General features: G+C 29.4%; 3 protein-coding genes across 5 annotated transcripts; 1 reads left to right on the forward strand and 2 right to left on the reverse strand.

Moving 5' to 3' along the window:
* Positions 1–2,236: 2,236 nt before the first annotated feature.
* Positions 2,237–8,260, reverse strand: LOC132949777 (protein AF-9). Its single transcript, XM_061020849.1, has 4 exons — positions 7,627–8,260; positions 7,168–7,345; positions 5,771–5,994; positions 2,237–4,305 (listed from the first exon to the last, which is right to left on the reverse strand). The coding sequence occupies exons 1-4, from the start codon at positions 7,660–7,662 to the stop codon at positions 2,899–2,901; spliced, it is 1,845 nt and encodes a 614-aa protein (XP_060876832.1). The 5' UTR covers positions 7,663–8,260; the 3' UTR covers positions 2,237–2,898.
* A 751-nt stretch (positions 8,261–9,011) lies between these two features.
* Positions 9,012–13,279, forward strand: LOC132949779 (microprocessor complex subunit DGCR8-like). 3 transcript variants are annotated; one of them, XM_061020853.1, is made up of 12 exons: positions 9,012–9,257; positions 9,827–9,966; positions 10,417–10,501; positions 10,567–10,715; positions 10,793–10,883; positions 10,957–11,044; positions 11,110–11,228; positions 12,070–12,207; positions 12,279–12,487; positions 12,576–12,676; positions 12,737–12,905; positions 12,967–13,279. In XM_061020853.1, the coding sequence occupies exons 2-12, from the start codon at positions 9,874–9,876 to the stop codon at positions 13,141–13,143; spliced, it is 1,419 nt and encodes a 472-aa protein (XP_060876836.1). In that variant the 5' UTR covers positions 9,012–9,257; positions 9,827–9,873; the 3' UTR covers positions 13,144–13,279. The 3 variants fall into 3 exon arrangements, with proteins under 3 accessions (XP_060876836.1, XP_060876835.1, XP_060876834.1); XM_061020852.1 differs by having other exon boundaries at positions 9,013–9,257; positions 9,649–9,966; XM_061020851.1 differs by lacking the exon at positions 9,012–9,257 and having other exon boundaries at positions 9,274–9,966.
* A 1,435-nt stretch (positions 13,280–14,714) lies between these two features.
* On the reverse strand, positions 14,715–21,202 carry LOC132949778 (uncharacterized). The gene is made up of 7 exons (XM_061020850.1): positions 20,691–21,202; positions 20,304–20,624; positions 19,709–19,940; positions 19,495–19,641; positions 15,706–15,949; positions 15,336–15,644; positions 14,715–15,274 (listed from the first exon to the last, which is right to left on the reverse strand). The coding sequence occupies exons 1-7, from the start codon at positions 20,765–20,767 to the stop codon at positions 15,123–15,125; spliced, it is 1,482 nt and encodes a 493-aa protein (XP_060876833.1). The 5' UTR covers positions 20,768–21,202; the 3' UTR covers positions 14,715–15,122.
* Between the last annotated feature and the right edge of the window lie 261 nt (positions 21,203–21,463).

Here is a 21,463-nt window from a genome sequence, read left to right on the forward strand (position 1 = left end):
CTACTACAGTAGTACAGTCTACAATATAGTTCTAATAATTCTATAATATATTGTTCAAATTTAAAAATTCATTAGTTCACGGATACATTGCAATTCGGTGACTATATTTTGATTATGTACTGGTTACATTCTTAAATCAATGTAATTACACTTGAACCAGTAATAACGACGGGTTTTGTGATATTCTAAATATACGCAATCATTGCCCGTCGTCAATCGTGTCATGTTTGTTTGCGCCTGTATAAATATTTTTTTCATTTTGAACCCCATCACATGTTATTTTTTCCTCTGCACTGTTAGTATTCGCTGTACTTATTGAATACGACACAGTAAAACCATCCTCATTAGTAACTTCGAATGATCGTTCTCTGCCGAATTGTACAGAAGTTTCAATCGATCCGCCAAGGCGCCAACTTGTATGCCCATAGATACTCGAAAAACCAGCATTATAACACCTGCAGTTAGGCTATTTGAAACAGATTCACTATCTATATCCCAATGTGGACGATCGTCTTGATACATCCATTACAGGTATGTAGATACTTAGTACTCGATGAACTACTTAACACCTACCATCTACGACTATATAGCAGAACGTGGGATTGTGGGAAGTGAGCGACTTCCCCTGCAGTTTTTACGAATGTTTTTAGACATTTCGTAAAAGTATGTGCCATTATCTTTTATATGATGTTTTTAAACATTTTGAACATTTTGAAGGCAAATATAATTGGTTCGGAAAAAAAATTAGAAAGACAAAACCTAGAAGAACTTCTCACGTTTATTTTGGTGAAAGAATCATGTTTCTACGACTAACGAGGGCTGAGGAAAACTTGATGTACGAAAGCATGTTTTTACTGCCGAATTTAGTTTCCAGAACGTTCAAAAACTTTGATTAAATGGTTCAGAAACATTAAAATATGTTTTCAAACATATTACGACTTAAATAGCTACAGACAAATAATTATAACAAACTATAACGTATCAACTACGTTAATACCATTTGTTTTCCATTCTTCCTATTAAACGGTAACTAATCTACTAATAGTTAATAGCAAATTTATAATTTACCTACTCAGTCAACGCACGTGTTACTATTTTTGATTAATCCGTGAGAATTAAATCAAACTCCGTACAATATCCTCATAAAAATTCTGATTTTACATTAGATTTGCAGAAAGTTGTAAGAATAAAGAAACCCTCATCGGTGTTCCAGAAAAACGGGGGATGTTGCTAATAGGTGGCATTGTGTCAAGTACTCAAGTGTGACAAAAATATGTTCAACATATTATCTAGGTACATAGAAAAATATGATACAAATACATTACCTTGGTTTTTACATTTAAAATGATATTAGGTACCTAGGTAGGAATTACAAGTAATAGGTTATACTTAAGCATAATATTTAAAATTATATACCAAGTTATTTATTTGTATTATTACACATTCATACCTACTTGTTATTACTTATTACACATATATCTACTTAATATATGTTTTAGTCACTCAATATTTTTTCCATTTATTGATTATTTCATATTTGTATATATTGTCGAAATTGAACATTTTTCGAATAACATAATAATATACTGTAACGTATTACGAGTAAAACTTCACGATTGTGTTATAATTATTTTACCGTTTTTCCAATCCAACTACTAATGACGATCATATTATGTACCTATTATTACGATTATTTTTATAAATAGTTAAACATTAATTTATTATGTTCTTTCGTAATTTCATTCTTTACGTTTTGTTTAAGAGTCAAGACTCGTGTTGGAACAATTAGGAATAATTTAAAAACAATTTTTAAAAAATTAATTGTTTTATTTTTTTAACCAACTACCAAATATTGGTAAAAAAAAATCTATAATTAGGTATTCGTTTAGTGTAGGTCTTATACATACACGAAATATACATAACATTTCATAAAAATAGAACAAATTAGTTTTAATATTTAAAGTCAATAAATCCGGTCACGGCAATTTTTTGTGTCTGCTTTCTCTCCCACCATGATGCACCAAATACGTTGTTACAAGATTTGCAACAATTCCTAGGGATAAAATATTATATCTCTCGAAGTGTATGTTACCAAGTTGCTTCTAATTAATTAATTATACCACTAATGATTCGGTTTGTTTATGAAACTATACAAATTAACTATACAACATTTCATTACAGCAATATAGAAGTAAAATTATGAAAATTTAAAAAAACAATGAATCATAATGCAATATTATGATTTTTAAAATAATTTATAATTTAAAGGCAACAAAAACATCAAACAATACTTGTTTCTAAAATTAGGCAAAAAAAATAAATAAAATCAATAACTTATAAAGTAAATTAATTACTTACAAATGATTAGTCATCAATGTAAAATACTTGAATACAAAATTTAAAGAATTATGATAAATACAATAATTCTAAACAACCATTCGGAGTTCTTTGGCAGTTTTGAACCCCCCTTCCAAACAAAAAAAAATATATGTGTAGTTAAAAATAAAGCTTTTAAAATAATTTCTGTACAATAAAATTTCATCTAATTTAAGAGAATATTCAACTACTAAAAAAAACAATTCATATTAAAATTCACACGATTCAAAAATAAGTCCATAACAGGGAAATATTGGACAATATATTTTTTTGTCGCAAATTACTTTATAATCATTGTTATTTACAATAGTAATATCATATATTATACCTTATCAATACAGTTATATTTAAGACTTGTCCACAATACAATTTAATCAAACCAACAAAAGGTAATTTTTATTTATTTTTGGAAGTCTGCTACTACTCATGTAATCAGTTTTAAACAAATAAATAAAAGTTGACATTATATGTAAATATAAATATATAAATGTATGTGTATGAATATACTATAGATTAAATAAACTAAGTAATAAGTTCTTGTAGTTTTTTCACAGTAGTTTCATTCAAAGCACAGAGGTCGAAATCAAAAGTTTTTGTAGTTATTTCATAATGTCCAGTTTCGGCTATTACAGTGACTACCCTTTGAAGGTCTTCATCTTCTAACATCATTATTTTGTGTTGAAGATGTTTTAGTGAGTTTATATATTCATCAGTGAATTTGTTGTTACTGTGTGACGGTGATGGCGATCTAGAAATGTCTGAACATGTTTCTCTTACATGTTCCGCAATCTCCAGTCTGCTAGTTTTTGGTTTAGTTTCTTCCGTGTCACGTTCCTTCTTTTTTCGTTTTTTCTTTTTTATAAAATTATTTTCTGGAGAAAGCTTCTTTTTGGGTGGTTCTGGTTCTTTAGGCTTTGGTGGTTCTGGTGGTTGATAAGGTGGTTCACTATCCTCAGAGAGGAATTCTTCTTCAGACTCAAGCTCAGGTTCATGAACTCTTGAAGAATTAGCTTTTGGTGGCGGCAAACACTCTAGTATTTCTTCCTTAACTTTTGGAAATTCTTCTACTAATGTAACTGTTTGAGGTATATCAAGGTGTTTATAAGAAGGTTCCTGTTCGACAAAACTAGATTTTTCTTCCTTTTTAATTAATTTTTCTTCTTTATCTCTCTTGTCTCTTTTCTTGTGCTCCTTGTGACTTTTATGAGGTTTAGATGATTTTTCAGATTTTTCTATTTTTTTATCAGACTTTATTTTAATTGATTCTGGTGAACTTTTATGTTTCTTTTTTTCTTGATCATTGCATTCAGTTTTTATTTCTTGTTTAATAATTTTGGTTTCATGATATGATTTTTCATCTTTATGGGACTTATCTTTATTTTTCTCTTTTATTTTATCTTCACGTTTGCTTTTATCCTTAAATTCTTTCTTTTCTAATTTAGTGTCATTAGACTTTTCTTTAATTTTTTCATGGTGAGTAGATTCTTTTTTTTCTGGTTTAGAACTACTTTGTTTGAGAGGCTTTGATTTTTCAGAACTGTCTTTAGTTTTCTCTTTTTTATCTTTATCTTTTTTCACCTTGTCTATAGATAATTCTTTCAATTTCTTCTTCTCTTTATCTCTGTCTTTGTCTTTATCTTTCTTATCATCTTTATGGTGTGGGCTACTTTTAATTTTAACTTGCGATTTTTCTGAGGAAGACAACTTTTGTGATGTTGATTTTGATGTAGTCAGTGGTAACTTTGAAGGCTGTATTGGAGACCCAAAAAGTGTGGCAAATGTATTATTTAGTTTTATATCTTCTTTTTTGTTTTTTTTTGGTGGTGGTGATGGCAATCGATTAGTATTTGTAGTTGATTTTTGTTTTGATATGGCAGAACTTGAAGTGGAGTTTTTTGCTTCAGTTCCATCATGAGATAAGACACTAGTCTAAAACATTAATGTATAACATATTTGTTAGTTAGGTAAGAAAAAGAATTAGTTATTTTAGTAAAATAAGATACAAAGACAGTTTCTCTAAGAAGAAAAACATTGAATCATATATTATATGTTTTTGTTGGTCACTGTTTTTGGCTATGCAAATTTATTAAGAAAATAATTGATATAATTGAATAACGATTAATCAATATTACTGAATAACAATTATATTCATTATTATTTGGTTGCCATGGGCAATGGAAAGGTAAAAAAAAATTGTTGTATCCAGTTCAAAACATTTATATGTTAATAGTATTCAACTCTTTGACGAGCATTAACATATATATTATACATTTTCAGAAGTTTTGCCAAAAAGAGCAATGACATACCTATATTTTCTTTTAAGTTATTTTGTAGAGTTTAACCAAGATTTACCTTATAAACAAATGTATTTATTATATACACTTATTTAGGACATATATATTCGTTATCACTAAATTTCGGTGGTAAAAGTGAGACATATATATACGTCATTGCTCAGAAATTGATTTTTTTTAAATTTTCTATGCTTAACTGCTCTTAAAGTAACACCAGTGTATTAATATACTCCTCAAAGTAGTAAGCTAAAGGTTGTTGTTCCACTCAGAATTAATAATTTAAATGGTTTAAATCAGTGCAAGTTCATTAATTTAACCACTACATTTTACAAGTTGAATATTCATTTAAATACAAATTCAAAAGCTATGTAAAAAAACTTTTAGACTTTAGTATTACACACTAAAATAGATTAAGATCCAAAGATAACTGAGGGGTGGAAATCCAAAACGTACTACTTTCTGGTCAAATTTGCGATTCAAAATGACTGGTTTATCCAAAACAAACCTTTTCCATACATAAAAATTATATTTAGAAAATCATAACGTACTTTTTCCAGTATTACGCCAAAACGTACTATTACCCATGTTAAAAGAATAGGAACAAATCAACTATATCAAAGCATACTATTCCCAAAACGTACTTTTTTTATGTTATGCCAAAACTTACTTTTACCTGTATTAGACATATACCTATATATAGGGAAGTAAAAACGATATTCCAAAACGTACTAAAATTAATTTTAAAAATTTTAGTTTAGTTATAAATTAAATTAAAAATAAACTTTATTTCAAAATGATTCGCCTTGGTAATAAGTGATTTGTTTTAATTGGAAATGTTAAGATACAGAAAATCGCTTCTCCTGAAAATTCAGTATTTTGGCAATATTACGTTTTGGATTCCCACCCCTCTTACTATACTTTGTAGATGTAAAGCACATCGGATAAACAAATACAAATATGGATATATATCTACGGATCTAGAGTAATTTTAGTATTATTATTGCCTATCTAAATATAGATAATTAAATATTTATGGCAAACATATCGTAGTACCTAAGTAAATAAATAATTTAAAGGCAGGTGTAAAAAAGTTTACTTACTCCTCCACCTTTGATAAGCTTTCGTCTGAAATCTTCTGAAGGGCTAAATACATATGTTTCTCTAGTGACTCTAGACATAGGTGGTAAACCACGTTCTTGAAGTACCAATTCATAATTAAACCTAATTTTTCTTGGTTCATCTTTATTTTTTACATAGATGTCAATAGGTAACGGAAAACCAGCGTATCCTGATTCTTTCACGACATATGGTGGTTCTTTAACAACTGAAAACAATTTTTAAACAATAATTAGGTACCTGAGATTCAATTAAAACTAAAATAAACTCATAAATAATAATACTACCATAAAAGAACTATATATTATATTTATATCAAAATTATATATTTCTATTTAAAAAATAATTTGGCATATTATACATATTTTATAATAGCACTAATATATTATACAATTTAAAGAACACATAAATTAATTTAATAATTGTAGGTAAGTTAAATTATGTATGATATTTTAAAACTTGATTATAAAAAAAATGAATACAAATTATGTAAAACATTTTATTAAAAACGCAGTTTTAAAGGAATCTTCTTTAGAAAAAAATGATAAATTATGAAAATGTATGGTTTATTTGATTATATAGTAGATTCTTATTATGTCAAACGTTGATATTCCAAATTTTTCTTTATCTCAAACTCAATGGAAATCTCCTTAAAGTAATATTAACTTTAGGTACATTAAGACTTGATATCCAAACTTTTTTCTGTCCCTAGAGTTTCGACATAACTACAGTTTACTGTATTTTAACATTTTCGGCAGTGTTCGTTAATCGTTATTCATATTTATATTTTTATTTTAATGTTTTAATAATACCAATTTAAACATTGTAAATTAACATTATCTTAAATATTTAATTATATTTTAATAGTTTATTTGTATTTTTATAAGATTAAGTGTTTACTATATATTAGTATTATATAAATGTGAACTGCTGCTTATTTAAACATTGACTATGATTAGTACCTATTTATTTGATATTTTATTCATAAGTTAGTAGAATAATAGCTATTTCGCTTTTTTTTTATAATTTTTATTACTGTAACCTAGTTTTTAATACTTCAGTTATTTATAATACTAATTGATTTAGTCTCTAATATAAAATGTAGATACTTGTAAAATTATAATATTAGTATATTTTCTTGAAAAAACTTAACTGTTCAGTTTTATAGGTACCTATAATTTTAGTAAGCACATGAATAGATACTTATTTGTTTTATACATATTGGTTCACATGAAAAATTGTTTAAAACGTTTTTCAAATACAAGCTTGTATAAAAATATTTCAATTTTAAGTTGTTTAACATTACAATTTAATGAGAAGAACAATATAAAATCATACAATAATATATTTAAGACTAAGATATTAATTTAAAAACATTTACCTCTTTTTGGATTTGGAAATGTGTCATGTAAATGGAACACAACTTTGTCGATAAAGAAATGTATGTCGGTGTTATCAGCACCACGAACAAACAATTCCCAGTCATGAGTGAACCCTTCTGGTGTTCGTTTGTTCCTAACAGACGCCTCATGACCAATTTCGAAAATCACTTTAACGTACTGTAAAAATAAAATAAAAATATATTAATGACAAAGTATGGTATCCATGAGTTTAACACTATCACCAACTCAACATGTAACCAGTCGTTTTCCCTGTTAACTACGACTGACCGTGTAGTAACGGGCAATCGGTATAGTGCACACGGTTAAAGTGAAGACAGACAACGCATACACCATTGACGAGGGCAAACAATCGGCTACCTGGGATTGAGCCAATTAACCGACAGCGTGTAGGGAGGATGAAATTTGACGAGGTGAAGAGGTTGGAAAGGAATACTCACTGGAAATGCCATCATGGACTCATCATCTGGAATCATCTGGAATCATCGTAACCGTACCAGCGGGTGGTTATTTGAAAAACCCCAGTGACGATTGGTGCTCAAGGAGACACACGGTAATCCGGTTGGCAGCGGCCGACGTCGGTTGGTCTTCCGTAACAACAATATTACTGGAGAGTATTATTATAACTTTTTTTCGCTCCAGAACAGATAGAATTATCGAAAATCCAAACGACAGACGAGCGCGTATAAGATAACAGACGTCGTAATATTATATTATTATCTACTTTCCAAATGAAAACACTCTTTCTGCACGCACGTAAATAAATCTGAAACGAAAACAACAAACAGCTGATCGTCCAGGGGGGCCACAACTCGCACAATTACCCGGGAAACGGCCGTCACGTATTAAATATTTATTCGTACAATTTAACTAGTATATACTATTATCCTACTGATGCATACTAATAATAAAAATTATTATTATTTCAACGATAAAATATATAATATAGAAATAACTTACATTAGTAAAAATTATAATTTATATGGTCGTATAAACTCGATGGAGTGAATTCAGATGGACGCATATAACATAAACCTTTAAATGTTTCGTACTTTTGTAGTTTCGACGTTTCGTAGCCTTTGAATTCTTTGACGACTCACCGAATGACTGTGTCGTTGTTATTGTCATAACTCGTAGACCCTTTTAAGGTCCATGGTTATTGTTCTCTGTTCAGTGTTCTATATTCTTGTAGTTTTGTGCCTACTTATTAATACTTACTAATATTTACTTTCCTTATAGGTCTATGTTTTGTGCCCTGTGGTAATGTGGTAAACAGTTTACTGGTTTTGTCGACTGGTAATATTATGCGTTTTAGCATTTATACCGTATTCGCCCGTATTGTATAATGTATAATAAAATGTATAAATATGACTGTAAACGACGAGTGATCATGCGGGTGGCCTTCATATACAGTTTGTAACCGCGGTATAAATAATATAAACCTATCTACACCACTTTAACCATGGTCTCGGTTAGTTGTTATGTTGTAGATACTTGTAGTTGTTTTGGTTCATATTAATAAAATATGTCTATTATAATTGTCTATTTATTAATATCTCTATGTTTTAGTCATGACAAATTAATTTGTCATGGTTTTAGTTGTAGTCATGAAAAAGAAAAGAGGTATGTCAGCAACTTCGTGATACGCATATTCGCCATATTGCTTTTCTCCACTATGTTCAATACATAGACACTGATAATAAAATTGACGGAGAAAAACAATATGGCCGGCAGGCGCCAGCCGCATAGGAAACACATAGGAAAAAGTGGGGATGCGCAAACAAGATTCAAATTCGGAAAGTTAATGAGTATTGAGTAAATACATACCTCTTTTCTTTATCATGGTTGTAACTTATGTCTTGTAAACCAAAAACTAATAAGTTAAAAGTTAAAATCTTCGAGAATTAAAGACTACGACAATTTATACGATTTATATTCTAAATTTATTATTGTTTTATAACACTGGCCGCTAACTTGTGAATATCTGAATCTGATCAAGTTAAATTATTAATATTTAATGATCAAAATTCAATCAACTACAAGAAAATGTTTTTTTATTAGTACCTAACTAGTAAGTAATAAGTACCTACTATTTATAAAGTACTAAAACAGATCTTGTAAAAACTTAAGTCATAAACACACTAAACTTTGACATTACTCTTAAATCTTAATCGAGAACATCATAAAATAGTATTAATAGTCTCAGTAGAATTTTTAAGTTTCGTTGTAAATCTTGATACTATGGGCAATTGTAATAACTAATAACTTATGTCTTATATAAGTTAATAAGTTATTATTAATTCTATTGTATAATTCTGATTACGGCCTACCTCCATAATTTTTCGACACGATTAGTTTAGTAACGTATTGATTGCTATTAACAGTTTACAGTACATATTACCACCGTTGTAGCATAAAATTAAAATACTAACACTTTAAGCATTGATTTATTGTGTGTCTAGTCTTAAGGTCGGTGTCTGTACGTCGTGCGTCAACTATTGTTTGTACTGTGCAACAATTTTTATATCGCAGCTAATCTTAGTTAACGCTGTCGTATTGACACCTCTCATATAAACGATCAATTTGCTGACACTTTTGTGTGCTGTAATTGTGTTGTTTCAAATTTTCTACTGCCATCAGTGAAATACTTCTGGTAGCACTTTATCCGTCCTATCTGGTGTCCACTGATGATGTCTGAAACCAGCAGCTCTAGTTCCAAAGAAGAAAATATAAATGATGAATCCATGTCAATTATACGTGAATGTGATGATCAGCAACAGGTACCATAAACACAAACTAATAATTATTCGTTTCATAATTCATATATATAAAGAAAGATTTAATAATTTGTCGTAACAGATATCTGCTTCTTCTGTCTCCATAAACACTTACTTTATGCTAATATGTATATTAATTAATATTATGATCAGTGGCGGCGGGATATAGGATTATTTGAAGCAATTGCTTCATGTCTGAAATGGGTGGGTGGGTGTATAAATATATATATAATCGTAAGACCTCAACACAAATATCATGGTAAATATTATAATTAATAATTATTAATGGCCCCTGCTGCTAATTTTGGTTCAATAAATGGTGCGGTGTTAAAAATATTTAAATTATACAATATGCTTCAGTCTCCACAATTTTGCGCCGCCACTGATTATGATGTCTCAATATTTAGTAGTGTACACCTAACTTACTGTTAATATATTAACTGTTTTATTTAGACAACAATTTTAACTGAAAATATAACTGTGAAACTTGAAAATCAAAATACTGAGTCAACTTCTGAGGTTCAATCCATAACATATGGTAAACTCAAACTTTCTTAAATTAACTTTTTCTTATTTACATTTACCAATATTGATATATTTTAGAGTTAGATGAAGATGAATGTATTGATGATGATTTACCAGAAGGATGGATAAAATGTAATCATGATAGTGGTATGCCAGTTTATTTAAATGAAGAAATGAAAGTTTGTTCATTTTCAAAACCATATTTTCTCGGGGTCAACAGCCTCAAGGTAATAATCAACATATTATAAACTAATATAAATTTTTTTTTCATTTTACAAATTTAATTCATTCTTTGTTTCTATAGAACCATAATATTCCAGTGGCAAATATTCCTTGTTTAGATTATAAACTAAAATTACAAAAAACGAATGCTGAAAATAATGAAGAGTTGAACGGTAATACTAGTATTAAATATCTGTTGTCACTACAGTCCTCCATTATATATTTGATTTTTTTAATTGTTTGCAGAATGTCCTGTAACATTAAGCCATGAACAATATCGAGAATATTGTAGTAAAATATTCAAATTTAAAAATATTAAATTTATGAGATTTAGGTAGAGAAATTGTTTTATTAAAATTTAAAACTGGAATGTTGGAGTAAATTATTTATCTTGTTTAGTTCTTGGGATAAGCGACGTGAATATATTAGAATGGTAAAAGCTGATCGAAGGCGTAAAGATCTTCCAAAATTAAAAGACAAGTCTCATTTAATGTCGTTTCCAGTTCAAGAACCAGATGGTGAGTGAATAATTAATTTTAGTATTTATTATAAATGTTATAACTAAATGTACAAGATGTCTATTAATAGTGTTTGCAGAATTTTTGAGTAATATGGCTTACAAAATGTACCTATCTTCACCTAAAACATTTGTAGATTCTGTCAATATCCATTATGCAGTGTTATTAATTTTTATTATATTAGCAGTAATGCATGATTAATCACAGTAAAATTATGGCAGAAAATGTATGAGATTTTAATGCATTTCTTATCCTATATACTATATTATATTAATATGTGGGTTTTCTGGACTTCATGCTTAAAAAATAAAATTATAAACCATATTTATTCTCAATTGTAGTTTTATATAACATCAAATAATATTTATAGCAATGATTACGGGTTGTTACACTTAATTGTTGTTTTTTAATTTTTATCAATTTAACTAGATGTATTCTTTGTTGTTTGACTGATTGAATATTCTATATACAACTTGTTGCAAATTAGTTAATTAATTGTATACGTGCAATGTGCATGTTGGAGGAAATCATTGGGGTTAATTCTCCTTGAGCCAAGTTCAAACATTTTTTCTTTGAATAATTATAGTTATCAATTGTTATATATTATAAAATAATATTTAATTAAACAAGATTCCGTCTTTTATGAAAAATCTAAAATATACCACTGATATTCAGACTGTTTAAAAAAGTATACAAGTGTCAATACAACATAGTTGAATATACACTATATTATTTCTATTTTATTAATAATAAATATTAAATTGTATAGCTTTAAATAAACTTTTTATTAATTTAATCAAATTCCCTATTTGTATAATTATATTAACTTGTTATATTTCAGTTAAAAGTGATTGTAATACATCTAATCCTGAAGATCAATGGACTATTAATTTAAATGGTAAAAGCTATGTTAGCATATTGCACGAATACATCCAACGTGTACTCAAAACACAGCCATCATATGAGTTTAAAGAACTTGGTTAGTTTAAAATAATAAATGATAAAAGTTATTATATTTAATTAATCATTGGCATAATTTTATATTTTAAGAGAATGCCCGGTATCCTTACTTAGCAACAGTAATCCTAGATGGCATGCAATATGGTATTGGAATTGGTTCAAGCAAAAAACAAGCTAAACTTGATGCTGCTAGAGCTACACTAGAAATTCTTTTGCCGTCTGTTAAAAATCATATTCAAATTAACCGTAGGCATGCAATGAATGAACGTCAAGGTTGTAGTAATTTTGATGGAGATGTAGTAAGTACAAATATATCTACTATCTAGAATTAGTAATTTACTAATATATAATAATTTATCAGTTTATTCATACATTACGGTATTTTAGCTTTTTGACAAACTGAATATTAAAGACTCCAGAATACCAGAATTTTGTGCTCAAGCTGCCGAATCTATGCCATATGATATGTTGCAGATTTGTTTAAAAAGGTATTTATATATTATAGTTTGATTATTTAGTTTTAATTTTTATTTGTATTTAATTTGTAGAAATTTTGGCGAAGATGCATATGTAAAGTGTGAAATGCAAAGTATGCAAAGTGGATCTGACTCTGAAATTTTTTATCGTTGCACCATGACTGTTAAGGAACATTCTGCCACTGTCATTTGTAAAAATAAACGTGAAGGAAGGCAAAAAGGAGCTCAAGCCTTATTAAAGGTTTACTCATAAAAATATTTTTAATTTTATTTTATACTAAATTGTTTTTATATATTCTTAGGTGTTACACCCTCATATTAAGTATTTTGGGTCTTTATTAAGGCTGTACAGCCATCAAAATGTTGGAAGTGGCTGTGAGAAAAAATTAGATGAACCTGGAAATCAAAGCCCAAAGCCTAGAAGTGGTCCAAATTATGAAATACTGAAAAAATTGAGAGCAGAAATGTCCAAACTATAATTGAGTAATTAAAAAAAAACTTAAATTAACATATATGTTTTATATGCCGCGAAGTAATTTTGGTGTAGAATAAATTATATTATTTAATTATTTAATTTCTAAAGCATCTAAATCAATAAAGACCATAATACAATTATGCAAATTAAGATTTTATTCTTTAGAAGATATTTTTTCTACTTGATCAATTCCTTATAATGACTCAAATTAATTTCATAAATAATATTGTTTCCTTAGTATTAGATCCTTACTCTTGCTGTATTAAGACAATAACAAGTTCTTCTAACGCACCACAGCAACCATGCTAAGCAAAACAGACATTTCATCAAACGTTATCATTTTAATATAGTATGAGTGTAGGTACTAACAATCTATGAGTGTAGTGTATCAATCCTCCCTCAAATGTATTCTTACTATAAAACTATATAAATACAAAAAATTGCATGATTACTCAACTGAAAAACCTTTTTTTCTACTAAATTTATTTTTAAACTCTACTACACGATTAATCAATATTACATCAGTATTTCATTGTTAAATTCGAAAAATTAATGTAAAATATAAATACTTATATTTTCAATAAGATACGAATCAAAGGAAGGAAATTGCAATTTTCATGAATGCAGGAAATTTTCAAATACTTGAGTTATTTTGAATATACTGGAGGTTCACTCAACTAACTCTAAAAAATGAATTTTCAAATTGTTTTTAAAAAACATTACTCGCAACTTTAAAATACAATAAAAGAGCCACTTTAGCGTTTAAATAAAAGTATTTTGCCAAGTTTATGAATAAAATAGTTTTAAAAGCACAGATCACATCATTATGGTGAAGCGAGCAAGCTATAGACAAATGTAATAATATGTAAACCAAATAAAATGTTATTAAACTTTTAAGTTAACTCAGTACAAAACAATATAACTCAGAACTATAATTGTATAGAGCCAAGTCCAAACATTAGATTTTTTTTTTTTTTTTTTTTTTGATCGTAAGCCCGGCAACTATGGCCATTAGCTGTATGGTTTTTTGGTTAGGTGTATTGTATTGTTGGTAGTAGTAGGGGGGAACACGTGTGTGTTGGGTTTTGGCAGAATTTTCAATTTGGGCACCCGTAGGTATCTGCCATGCCCGGGTGGGGGATGGCGGCACTTGTTCTCCGGACACCGTGACTTGCCCGAAGAAAAATGCCGCCCAGTGGCCGGGAGTCGAACCCGCGACTGCCAGCGCCGCAGTCGACGCGTTAGACCACTCGGCCACCTCGTCCCCCAAACATTAGATTTATATTTATACTTAATGATAATTTTCCAGTAATGCTGAGTTCCCTTCCAACAAAGGTATGTGATTTGAAAATAAGTTTTTATTTTGTTCTATTTTGTAATTTTAAAATAAGGAAGAAAATATAGTTCCATTGTAAGAACAATAATGGTATATTTTTCTATTTTATATTAGAGAACAAGAACAAAACTTCCTTTGTTCAATTTTTGTACTTTCCAATCACTGGATGTATGATACTGATCTCAATCTTGGTTTATCTTAAAATATCTCTGATAATTGACATAATTAATACAATTGCATAATCTAAATATATATATTTTATCAAAAAGTAGCATACAATATATATTTTATATACATTGTAATTTAATGCTATATTTGTAACACTTTACTTTCAGTTCATTAATAAATAATAAATATTAATATGTTTATACTTGAAAGGATTAAATTCTGTTTGTTTACATTTAAATGTCAGAAATCAAAATTGATGTTTTTTCTGTCAATCTTAGTTAACCACACTATTTTTATAACATAAAATATAATATTACTCTAATATTTTTTTATGTTGGTAACTTTGATTGGGTCAAAAAATATTATTTAACTTAACATTTTTATGAAATGTTATTTTCAAATATAGGTTACACAATAAAACACATAATACAAATAAAATTATTAACATAATAAATAAATACCTATTTAAAGGTACCTATCTATAGTTCTGGCACAGATTTCAATTCATGGCAAAAATTTGATGATGTTTTCATTGCTAAAGTTATACCACTCTTATAGTTGGCCGGTATGACAATATGATCAGTGAATTTGACATTTTCTTTTTCTTCGCGTAAAAGATTTACTACTTGCCCTAAAACAATAGTTATTGAGTTATTTTTGATAACTTAAACAGAAATTGTCAGTGTATATACCTAACACATTAAACCTATGCCATAGTCGGCAAGGATGTGTGGCCAAAGACATGAGATCTGTTTGAGGGGTCCACCTGGATAATATATCAGCTCTTTTAATCATCAATGAAGATGGAGAAATTAACTGTGGAACTAACGACTCCAAGCTTGAAATGCTCAGTGGATTCGTTAAGTAAATTTGAGCAAATTCTGGACGTAAGGGATTGTATGATACTCCATACACCATTTGATGGTGCCAACTATCTGGCACAAGAGAAGGTGAAGAAGCATCTACACGTTGGAGATTTAATGTCAATATGGGAACAGCGCCTATAATAATATAAAATAACAGCATAATTATAGTTAGCATTTTTTAAATTAATATAGCTACCTTTTTTTATCCAAGTGGCAAGCCATGGGGCGAGTTGTAAATCCAAATATTGATGAGTAGCAAAGAACCTAGCACTGACATGTGAATCTGTTACGGTTTCCAATGTTCTAACCAAATCTTGGGGCATGCAACCAGCCACAGCCCGTGATTCTAAATAGGGAACAAGTGGAGCTGTCTCATCACGTAAACGAGTGCCAATAATTTGAACTATACGGTCTAAATTGAATTGTGTCCTCAGAGCCAACTAAAATATATTTACAATAGAATAATTCATATAATTGATACAATGAATAGTAACTAATAATTAAAATGTCATGTCATAAATCTATAGTGTATCTATTAGTGAATGGTGCCTCACATTTATATTTTCAACAAAATCTAAAAGTTATACTATATCACCCAATCCTTTTCATTAATAAAATATCTTCCCGTTTCCTGTTTCAAAACACTATATTAAAAGAAATTGATACAGAGATCTGTTATCTTATAAGTTAAAAGTCTAGTTAAACTGGTAAGCTATTATGAAGGGTGAGAGGAATTTTTTTTTATAATCTGATAAAATATGTATCAAGATTTTCAAGAAAAATAGTTTGATCTGTATCGATAAGGAATAATTGTATCAAAGACCAAGTCCGATATGAGTCTGTACTTATCGCTAGTATAATACATGTGTGATTTCTTGAACACTCAATATTGAACTAGTACGTATAGATAAATTAATTAATTAACTGTTCAAACATATATCATTTATATCAAAGTATAAAGTATAACTTTTAAGGTTTTATCTAATTTATTTTATAGTCAAACTTTTAGCATGTTTAAAATGATAATTTATATCTTTAATATTTATAAATTAAGTAATTATCATGTTTTATTATAGAGTTATCTTAAATGCTTGGATATAATGGTTGTTTATTGTGCGTATGGTTGTAAATATAACCGTAAGTGAAGTAGGTAGTAGATAAACTGACAAAAAAAAAAAATTGTTACCAATTAATAAATTTAGTTTATGTTTTTAATTAATAAATTGATCAATAATCCTTAAATTATGAATTTAATGATAAAGTGCAAGTTAAAATATTTGACAATATCATTCAAACGCCATTGGCTAGTATTCCGAGGTTCTGATACTAAATGGTTTTTTCATTTCATGTTTTTTGTGTTAATTCATTGGCACAAATAGGACTTAAATATTAGGGGGGGGGGGGGGCTGAAGCTCTACAAATAAATTTAGCCAATATGAGTCATGGGGGGCGACGCCCACTGCCCAATCAAACGCATATTAATTATTACTCCGAAAAAAAATGGGAGTCGGTACATAGTATACTGGGCGGTGGCCGCGGTGAACCACATGCCTGCATAATACTTATTAGATATAAATATTACAAATATTATTAATTACGTAGGAATTACAAAATAAACTATAATATTTTAAATTTATACAATTGACTTTTGAATAATTGTCTATGTCATATTCAAATATTGCATAAGAAGTGAGATATCTCAGGCTTAAATTATTATTATTAGATCTTAAATAATCAAAAAATACATTTTGGGGAGGGGGTCAAGGCTTAGCTGCTAAGCCCCCTCTAGTTGCGCCAATGTGTTTATTGTACCACATAATATTATTGATAAATGATACTAATTTGTTATTTTAAACAGATTGTAATATATTAGACTGTCAGACTCTTTCTTAACTTTAACTATCATTATAATAGTTAATGTAGAACTCTTTCCTAATTTTAAGTGTAATAAAATATATATTAAGTGTAATAAAATATATACAAGCCCCAAATTAAAATATGGCCAGCTCACCCCTGCATAAGTATACTTTCTTCAAGTTTTTAGATAACTAAAAAGTATCTATCTACAAAGAACTCTCAATTGTATTCAATTATTTGTTCACAAGAATCAGTATGGCGCATTCGGTACTTCTACTCCCCTGTTTTCGGGGACACACGGTAAATTTACAACTCTAGCCTCTAGGTATTGACCAACTTATTAGAAGTGGCGGCGCTAGGGGGGGGGGGGAGCATACTGGACATTTGCCCATTTTAACTTTAAAGGCCTTAAGTTAGAACTCCATAAACATTATTTGCCCAGGGGCTCCAGAAAACCTTCCGTTGTCGCTGCTTATTAGTATAGTCATGCATATTATTTCATGTAACAAAATTAAACCAACCACTCCTATTGAAAAATGCTTAGCATGTGCAGTGCAGCAATATTTATTTTCACAGGCTAAAAATATTTCTGGCACCCTCAATCACACTTTTATGTATATGTTAAGGTGAATGACGATATTTGGTGAATTTTGTCATTCACTGCTGTTTTTAGTGAATTTCAACATTTCGAATGAATATTAAAAATTTACCAACAGTCATAACAATTATCGGTAATTGTTGACATACACAATTGAGTTTTGGTGAATGTTAGAAATTTTTAGTTAAAATTGGAGTAAGACGTTCAACAATTGGTGTGTGGTGTATCGTGCCATACGTAAAGATTGTGAATGTTTATAGATATATTGTTCACACAATAGCTGAAGGGCAAATTATGTTTGAGTAGAAACATATAATAATGTTATAGTGTATTATTTAATTGAATGATGTTTAATGATCCATATAATATTATCAGAACGTTAGACGTTAGAGGAAATTCAATCTCTGCAATAACTAAAGTACTACAAAACTGCCTCCATGAACTGTCAAAATGGTGTCATAATTCAGGCTTTATTTTTTCTCCGCATAAAACTAAATGTATCCCTTTTTCTAACAAAAGAAACATAACTTAACTTAAAATCTATTTAGATACCATCTGTTTACCTTTTGCTGAAAACATCACAATTCTTGGCCTTACCTTTGACTCTAAATTAACATGGGAACCTCACATTTTGAAAACTAAAAAATCAGCCTACAAAAGCCTAAGAATAATTAAAACTCTTAGTCATCTAGAATGGGGCGCCAAGAACTCCGTTTTTATTAAATGTATATAGATTACTAGTAAGATCAAAACTAGACTACTCAATTTGCTATAGAAATTCTAATTGTAATATCTCCAAAATTCTTGACCTAGTCCATAAGACTGGTTTAAAATGTGCAACTGGAGCCTTCAGAAGTAGCCCTATTTCCAGCTTATTAGCCATCACTGGAGAACCTTCTCTTCAATATCGCAGAATAGGACTATCACTCAAATATATAACTAGAATTTTGTCGACTCCTGATAATTCAACCATTGTCGTAGGTTAGGTAATGAATTTTACACAATAGGCACAAAAGAGGGTGTAATAAATCAATTATATACCCGTAATCAATTTGCTGTATGTAAAAAACAACTATTATCTCCTGAAAAGTTGCTACTGCCTAATCTGTGTCCTTAAGTAATTGAAGGCAAAGTGTGTATCGAAGAAGTGGGTTGTAGATCCTTAGGACTTTTATGTAACTCAAAATGTCATAATAATTTATCTTGTTGCAACAAATAATTAATAATGTAAAATAAAATAATTTATGGTTTATTAACCCTTTGAGTGCTGAATTAATTTGTAAAAATTATTTTATCATTATTCATTTTTTTTTTTACAAAATGTTAACATTCACCAGTGAATGTCTACATCTAAGAAGAAATTGATATTCACCAGAAATTTCAGTGAATGTCAATATTCACCTTAACATATACATATAAATAATAAGAGCTAATAATATTTTAATGAATTTAATTAAAAAATGATGGTATGTTATATTATTTTATATACATTATATACCAATCATAAACTATTGAAATTAAAAAACTTACCAAAGTATTTACAACTGCAGTTGCCCCACATGCTGATACACCAATTTGGTTTACTTGAAACTGAGCTGCCTCTTTTTCTGACCATATCATTTCTTTAATCCAAGTTAAATCATCAACACGCATTTTTTTCATTTTTTGACATACCTCCTGATGAAAATATTTAACATGAATAAATAATCAGAATTTTAACTTAACACTTCACATTTTATTTTACCGTTGTATCAGAATTACGTCGCATACATCTATTACGGTCTTCTTTACAAACAGGGAGATTAGTAGTCCTGAAATGTAGAACGGGTACATTTGAACTTGAAAATGACAATCGAGGGACTTGGTTAGGAATGATAATAGGTTCACGTGTTCCATTATTTCTAACATTCAGATGGTTTTCTCGTAAATTAGGATTTGCAGAAGCTATTAGGTCTTTTAATAACAGCATTGCATCACTGTTACACAAAAAGAAAAAAAACTGATTAAACATTTTTTATAGTTAACTTTTAATATAATATAAAGCCAATCAGTGGCGTGGCAAACTAAAAATTTTCCAGAGGTAAGTTAAAAATATCTCAAGTATTAATGCATAATAATGTATTAATATAAATAACTATTTATATTTCAGATCATTATTGACTACCTATTGAGTATATTATATTACATTTACTAGGGGACCCACCGGCTACCGCCCAACCCTCTATTTAAGAAAAATCTTAGAGGCAATTGCCTTTGAAATTACCATTTGCCACACCACTGAAGCCAATTAAACAAGAATGTAACATTTAACGTAAAAACTTTAAAAAATATATATATACTTTGCATTATTAGCCATTGGCTCAGTAATTTCTTCATCTTCAGATACATTATTAACCGTTGGTTCAGGTTCAAAGTCCATTTCTAAGTAATCCATTAAAGGTGATGCACTTCTATCATCCATGGGTAAGTTTTCAATTGCCGGCTCTTGCCGATCACCACGATAAGTGTAAATACAAGAATCGTTATCCGAATCACTATCTTCCTGGTCACAACGTACTAAACTAGCAGCTATCATATGGTCGTGTTGTTCAGGGGTATCACAATCAAGACAACTTTCAGTATCGGGATCTTCATGGCTGTGCGCTACGTTGTTATTTAATCTAGAATAAAACCAGAGGACATTTTTAAATGGATACTGAAGAATATGAAATCCGGCATTCAGTTACCTGGACGATTCTTTCCGATCAGACAGCACTCCTCTGCTTGTGCCAGGTCGGTGCAGCTCGTCGTCACCGTTGTTCATGTCTCTTATCAAGCGTATCTATACCCTATGGCACGTCTGGCTTGGCCGAAATAACGGCGGATAGCGAACCAGACATTTTTAGACAACAATATTCTCAATCAATACTCGCGATAATTATAACCTACTGTCACAAAAAAGAGTTTTTAAATTACGTTTCGTCCGATGTTCCTCTCGGTAACTACCCGTGTCTCAGACAACTCGGCACTCACTGACGACTGATCATCAAGTATAGACGGCATGTAAGCTGAGACGCCGAGTACAATATTATTATAGTGCGTAATGCGTAGAATGGAATATAACACGTTATGATGGTAAAAAAAATATATTGTTATCTCATACTCATGGTCGTATTGTCATAAACATTAAATAATAATAATAACAATCCAATGGATATATTGATAACAACGAGGTCCGATAGACGAACAGCTATCAGCATATTTTCAGCAGCCTGCTGCAACAAGCTGCAGCTGCGGCCCTCGACGCTTAAAATAATAAACATCGAATAGTAATTTTTTACAAAACAATTAATAATTATTGCTACTTGTTAGTCGTTACGTCTAACGTTATGTTCTTTGTGCCGATGTACCATGACAAAATGTAGGTGTTTATATTTTTATAATTTTGTCGCGATTTGTACGCCAAGTAAAGTCAGATCGTGTTTGATGTCTTACTATCTTTAGCATGGCTAAATAATAG

This window comes from Metopolophium dirhodum, chromosome 7 (assembly GCF_019925205.1).
Source record: "Metopolophium dirhodum isolate CAU chromosome 7, ASM1992520v1, whole genome shotgun sequence".
Taxonomy (NCBI): Eukaryota; Metazoa; Arthropoda; class Insecta; order Hemiptera; family Aphididae; genus Metopolophium; species Metopolophium dirhodum.